This window comes from Rana temporaria, chromosome 9 (assembly GCF_905171775.1).
Source record: "Rana temporaria chromosome 9, aRanTem1.1, whole genome shotgun sequence".
NCBI classification, from domain to species: Eukaryota; Metazoa; Chordata; class Amphibia; order Anura; family Ranidae; genus Rana; species Rana temporaria.
This window is the reverse complement of record NC_053497.1, coordinates 142,845,150-142,852,024: the sequence shown is the minus strand read 5'-3', so window position 1 is coordinate 142,852,024 and position 6,875 is coordinate 142,845,150. Positions and strand designations below refer to the sequence as shown.

General features: G+C 48.9%; 1 protein-coding gene across 1 annotated transcript; it reads right to left on the bottom strand.

The window, feature by feature from the left end:
• Positions 1-542: 542 nt before the first annotated feature.
• Positions 543-2,888, bottom strand: IER5L (immediate early response 5 like). The gene has a single exon (XM_040324681.1). It carries the CDS (start codon positions 2,843-2,845, stop codon positions 1,820-1,822), a length of 1,026 nt encoding a protein of 341 aa, XP_040180615.1. The 5' UTR covers positions 2,846-2,888; the 3' UTR covers positions 543-1,819.
• Positions 2,889-6,875: the final 3,987 nt, after the last annotated feature.

Genomic DNA, 6,875 nt, shown 5'->3' with positions numbered 1-6,875 from the left:
CTATTTTGGTGTATGCATTATGTAGCTAAAGTTTTTAGCACCCTTATACCACCTTCGAGTCACCAATAGAAACCACCTCCTGGTGACTCGACAATTGGAGTTAAGGTAGAACATTTGGGTGTTGGGTGATATTGTTCAAAGTCCATCAGACCACTACAGCACCCTTATTAATGAACCTAGGTAACTAAATGTGCAGTTGATTACTGAATTTGATCACCCTTGAAAATTACAACTGTTTGACACCCAACAGATCATTTAATAAGAAAAATGTACAAATTGTAGTACCCATGGTGGTCAATCTTTCATTGATTCAGGGTGTCTTCATAATGGCTGAAGGCTTATGGGTTGCCATGGCATACCACAATTTTTTCATCATTGTGTGAACTGTTAAGGCGCAGACCATATTTCTGCTCAGAACTTTCAGAAAGTTTAATCATCAAAAGTTTTTCATTTTTGTAGACCCTTGGCTTTAGAACCTCAGTATTCAATTCATTTCTTGGTTCAGACATGATCTGAAGGAGAGAGACAGTGACAACTCCAGCTGAATTGCATAAAGTTTTTGTTTTTATTTAAGATTATAAATTTAAACAAATAAATCTGAACAGTTTACCCGGTGATAATACAGTTCAATATACACAAAATACAGGAGTCGTTGGCACAAAAATAAAAACGTTTGGCAACGTATTTTAATACACATAGTGCTTGTAAGTGTGAATGTTGGCATGGTAGGCTTTATCCTAAACCACCTTTTTACAACAAAAGGATTAAATGCCACGAAAATATATAAAAATATATATATAAAACAAAAAACTAAAACTTAAAAAAAAAAAAAAAAAACATGGACAGATCACAAGACCATACAATGCTGGTTTCATGAAAGTTAAATGAAGGCTGAAAGTAGAACAAGTGAACTCTAGAATAAAATATAAAAGGGGGGGGGGGGGTTATTACACATGGTCCAAACGAATAGTGTTTAAAATTCAGAAAGATTAAAAATAATGGGGGAAAAAAAAAAAAGTAGCAGGCTATAGAAGTAGGGGTTTGGGTTGAGGTGCCAGGGTTACTGTTGATATTAATCACACTGACAGCCCCCCCCAAACCAACCCTCCCACCATAGCAAAAACTGCATTGTACACTACTGAAGTCCCAACACAGTGGGAAAATAAAAAAAAGGGGGGGGGGGTAAAGTTAAAATGTTACTATTTCTGCCTTCATAAGTCAAGGACAAAAGGCTGCAGACAAGAGAAGGAAAGAGATCACCAGGAATATGAACAACACTTTAGCTATTTCCCCAGAAAATCTTGTGAGTGGTTTCAGGATGTGCCTAAAAAAAAAAAAAAAAAAAAAAGAGCCAATCACAGAAGAAAAAAAAAAGCCCAGCAAGGATGGGGTTAAGTTAACCCCAGCGCACACCAGGCAGACTCCCCCTTTAAGCGCACGTATAACTCTCTATGGAGTTGTGGGGGTCTGAAGTTCCCATTATAGCCCACCCTGCGAGCTTCAAGGAGAACCCCCCCCCAAGAAAAATAATGTGACTCTTTGCAAGCCCCCCATCTGCAGCCTCTGCCTTGGGTGACACCAATAACAGACCACTTTTAAAAAGAAAATAATAAAATAGAAAACAGAAAAGAAAATTATTAAATAGGTGCTCTTCTTTCTTTGCAAAAATAAAGTCCAAGATATTTTACTGTACAGTCTCTATAAAACATTTTCTATGTACAAGTCCTGAATTCAGTGCCCTTCAAAAAATAAAAGGAGAAGACCCCCCTTTTAATTAAACACCCCCCCAACCATCCATGCCAAAGAGGGGGTCCCTCTGCTAGAAAGCCACGATGGCTCGAGTCCAGGCGCCCAGGCTGGCCAGTGCCTGCTTGCCACACAAGTGCCCGTTGAGGCTCTGCTCAGAGTCCGCCTGCCTGCCCATGAGTCCGGTGAAGCCCGAGCCGAAGATAGAGATGAGGTTGGAGATGTTGGACGTGTCGGGGTGCTGCTGTGGCAGCGGTGGGTGCTGAGAGTGTTCTGGGGGAGCCAGCTGTGGGCAATAGTCCTCATATCTGCCCCTCTTACAGGGCACAAAGTGGGGCTCCAGCTCGTCTTCCTCCTCCTCCACCACCTGGCAGCTGTAGCTGTACCCGGACGGGGGGTACCTGCGCTTGGCCGGCAGCGGTGAAGGCGCGGTGGTGGCTGCGGAGGGGAGCGCGGGGGACGGTGCGCCTTGGCACGGGCACTGGGAAGCGCAGCAGTCCTGGTGGAGGAATCCGTTCTCCACGGTGGTGACAACGTGAGTGTCTAAGTCCAGCACGGTGGTCTGGCTGCAGTGTGCAGCCTCGATTTCCTCCTGCTGACAGCAGCCTCCCCGGGGGTAGAAGGTGGCGGCCGGGTGGAGAAGCTCCTTGGCTGGGTGCGGAGTGTGAGCGCACGGTGGCAGCTCCAGTGGCTCTTCCAGGAGCTCGGTGCCAGTCTGGATCCGGGGCAGCTGGTGGTGCATCTCGTCCTCTCCTTCCTCGGGGATCTGTAGAGGACTGAGCTCCGGGATTTCCTCCAGCTCCAGCCCGCACTCCATAGGTTGCTGCTGCCGGTAGAGCTCGGCGTAGCGCTCGCTCAGGTAGAGCTGCCGGGCGTTGCGGAGCACGTAGGAGACCAGCAGGTTCTTGTGCAGCTTGATGCCGCCCCGCTGGGTGCGGGAAGTGTGGATCTTCCGCAGCGATAGGCTGATAAGGCTCTGCGCGTCCATGGCGCTCTCCATCCTGCCGGGGACTCCGGGGGAGGAGAGCTGGATGTCTCCGATCATATATACACAGAGAGAGCGAGAGAGTGGAGCTCTTCCCCCCCGATCACTTCTCATATAACTCCGCACTGCTCTACAGCTTGTGCTGCTCTTCCTCGCCTCCCTGACTTTTATATACGGGCAGCCTGCTCCCGCCCCATCCGCGCTCCGCCAATCACACACGCCGCTTAGCCTTGATGGACACACAGCGCCCGCCCAGCTAAGGCTCGCTCGGCCAATAGAACAGCGGCGGTTCCTTTGTGCTATTCAAATAGCGAAGTGAGCTGCGCTGCCGGGAATTAGAGACACTTCGGAGACGAGAGAAGAGGGGGCCCCACATCTGCATGGAATGGGGTGACTATACTCAAAGCCTGACAGCTCTGGGACCCCCCCAGACTCCTCGTTCACACCTTCACCCCACATTCTCACTGATGGGGCTCATTAAGACACGAGCGCTCATCAATGCGTTAACAGCGCAATAAAGCGGAATGATACTCACCTCAGCGCGCGTTGCAAACGTGTAAAAATGCATCTCAACGCATTCGGTGCGCTAACGAGCGTTCACATTTCTTTGCACGTCTAAGGCTGCATTCACACCTAGGCGTTTTTACGCCCGACGCTATTGCAGCCTGAAATACGCTGGAGGGGTGATTTAACATTGTAGGCTATGTAGATGGTTCACATCTCCACGCCGAACGCCGTACGCCCGAAGCTCAAAACAAGTCCCGGACCCTTTTTTTCAGGCGGCATTTGGCGTTCGGCATAGCCGACAATGCTAAGGCTGCATTCACACCTAGGCGTATATACGCCTGAAGCGCGACGCCGCAGCCGCCCCTAATACGCTGGAGGGGTGATTTTACATGGTCGGCTATGGAGATGGTTCACATCTCCACGCCAAGACGCCTGAAGCTCAAAAGAAGTCCCGGACCCTTTTTTTCGGGCGGCTTCGGCGTTCGGGCATAGCCGACCATGTAAAAAATCACCCCTCCAGCAAAAAAAAAATGTTTAAAACGTTGCGTTTTGTCGCCGCAAATCGCGGGACAAAACGCCTATTTGATGTCGCCGCAATACGCGGCAGATCACCTACGCTGAGGTGTGAATGGAGTCTTAATCACCCCTCCGGCGTATTGTTGGCTAAAAAACGACGCGTTTTGTCTCTGCAAATCGCGGGACAAAACGCCTATTTGATGTCGCCGCAATACGCGGCAGATCACCTACGCTGAGGTGTGAATGGAGTCTTAATCACCCCTCCAGGGTATTGTAGGCTAAAAAATGACGCGTTTTGTCTCTGCAAATCGCGGGACAAAACGCCGCAATTTGTCGCGGCAAATCGCGATACAATACGCCGCGTTCAGGTGTGAATGCAGCCTAAATGAGCCCCTATCATAAGCGTGCGCAGGGGGCGTGCCCGGGCACACGCCGATCACCCCGCGCAGAGCTGATATTTCACAAAGCCCCCCAACAGGACTCCCAAAAAAACTGGTAAGGAACAATAAAAAATGTTTTTTTATAAAAAAAACTACTGATACCGTCCACTGCCCTAATGACACCAACCTCTGCCCACTAACACGTCCATATTTTAATCCGTTTGGGTAATGCGATAGGCTGCGCACGCCTATGGCCCCTATTGTATGGATCTCTCTATTATTATCTCAGCTAGTAATTCTCTCTAAACGCATCTCAAACACACCGTAAATGTCATAGGGGCATTTGTGATGCGTATGCAATGCGTGTTTTTTTTGGGGGGGCAGAAAACAATCCACCTGCCCCCCCCCCTCTAAAAAAAAACTCCAGCCGCTGTTCTGTCGAGAAGTGCCTCCACCGAATAGTGCCCACGCATGCGCAGGATGGAGCCGCACTCCAGCTGAGATGCCGATCAGCTGGAGCGACGTAACCATAGCGCATGCGCACATCGTAAGAGGTATCACTCGATGGGAGATACCATTTCAAAGGCACAGTTGAAACCTATACAAACAGCGGGGGGAGACTGTAGTTCTCACATTGTGCCTTGCTGTTAGCCGCCCTCCAGCAGCGATGCACAATCTGAGAACTACGGTCTCCCCCCGCTGTTTGTATAGGTTTCAACTGTGCCTTTGAAATGGTATCTCCCATCGAGTGATACCTCTTACGATGTGCATGCGCCATGGTTACGTCCCTCCAGCTGATCGGCAAATCAGCAGTTGTGCTATGACGTACGGTGCATGCACCGTTCGTCCCAGGCACTATTCGATGGGGGGGGCACATCTTGACATGCGCCGTTCGTCCCAGGCACTATTCGATGGGGGGGCATGTCTTGACAGAACACCGCCACTGCCTCAAACACCTCCATTGATGTCAATGTAAATGCCCCTATGACGTTTGAGATGCTTTTAGAAAGAATCACTAGCTGAGATGGGAATAGAAAAATCCATACAATAGGGGCTCATTTCGATGTGCAAAGAAATTTGAACGCTCATTAGCATACCAAATGCTTTAAGATGCATTTTTACATGTTTGCAATGCTCGCTGAGATGGAAGCCCCCCAACACACCCCCCCTCCCACAGTCAGTCGGCTGGCCGCCCCCTGGTCGGTGAGTCAATTGGGGACGCGCACTTACCCCATCTTGGCGGTGGTGGCTTGTTTGCTGCTTAGTTCCCCTGCGTACATCTTCTCCCTCCTCTCCTCCGTGCGCCTTGTGTCTCCTGCCGGCCAAAAGCTTCAGTGTGCAGCTCCCCCCTCAGCCCCCCCTAATACTTACCTAAGCCTGATCTCGATCCAGCGTTGTGCACGAGACCCAAGGCTGTGTCTTGTGTCTTACAGAGAGCCGACTCGGGAGCGAGCACGCACGAGTGCACCCACAGCAAGCAGTTTGCTATTGGGGCACTCAGCAAGGGGGAGGAAAAAGAGGACCGGGGCTGCTCTGGTCAAAAACACTACACAACGTAGGTACTTAAAGGGGTTGTAAAGGTAAAAAAAAATCCCCTAAATGGCTTCCTTTACCTTAGTGCAGTCCTCCTTCATGGAGATTTTTAAGTACCGAAGTTTGGCGTACCTCTCTCTCCTTTTACAATATTTTCCAGAGCTTGCTTCTGCTTCAGGGTTGCTGCCGCTAGTGCTTGTATATATATATATTCTGGACTATTAATTGGACTTTTATTGGACTATTGATCAAACCTTCAGTATGTTTTCTATGGACCATATGTTATTATACCACTGACCATCATTATATGCTCTGATAATCGTGCGCCATCTACCACAATTTTTTTACATGACTGTGCGCAGTTTTAAAGCGCGACATATTAGGTATCTATTTACTCGGTGTAACATCATCTTTCACATTATACAAAAAAATTGGGCTAACTGTTTTGTTATTTTTTAATTCATGAAACCATTTTTTCTTTTTTTTTTAAAAGGCATTTGAAAAATGATTGCGCAAATACTGTGCAAGATAAAAAGTTGCCACTTTATTCCCTAGGGTGTCTGCTAAAAAATATATTTAGGAGTAGATTTACAAAGGAGATACGACGTCGTATCTCTGAGTCTGGCCGGTCGTATCTATGCGCCTGATTCCTAGAATCAGTTACGCATAGATTTCTATTAGATCCGACCGTCTCTTACGCCGTCGGATCTTAACTGCATATTTACGCTGGCCACTAGGGGCGTGTACGCTGATTTATGCCTAAAAATATGTAAATCAGCTAGATACGCGAATTCACGAACGTACGCCCGGCCGACGCAGTACAGTTACGCCGTTTACTTTAGGCTTTTCCCGGCGTAAAGTTACCCCTGCTATATGGTGGCGTACATGCGGCGTATCCTATGTTAAAGGGGTGTTCCAGCCTTTTTTTTTAAGTTTATTAAAAGTCAGCAGCTACAAAAAGTGTAGTTGCTGGCTTTTAATAAACAGACACTTACCTGCTCCAGGGCTCCAGCGCCGCGCCGTCCGGGGCTCCGCTTCTCGCCCCCCCCTCGCCGGCCGGCGTCTTCATTCCTAGTGTGGGCACCCGGCAGTGACAGCTTTCGGCTTCACGGCCGGGCACCCACTGCGCATGCGATAGCGGCACTGCGCGAGCGGTGCGGCGCCGTCCGATTGGACAGGCGCTCGCCTACAGGGAGGGGCTGCAATAA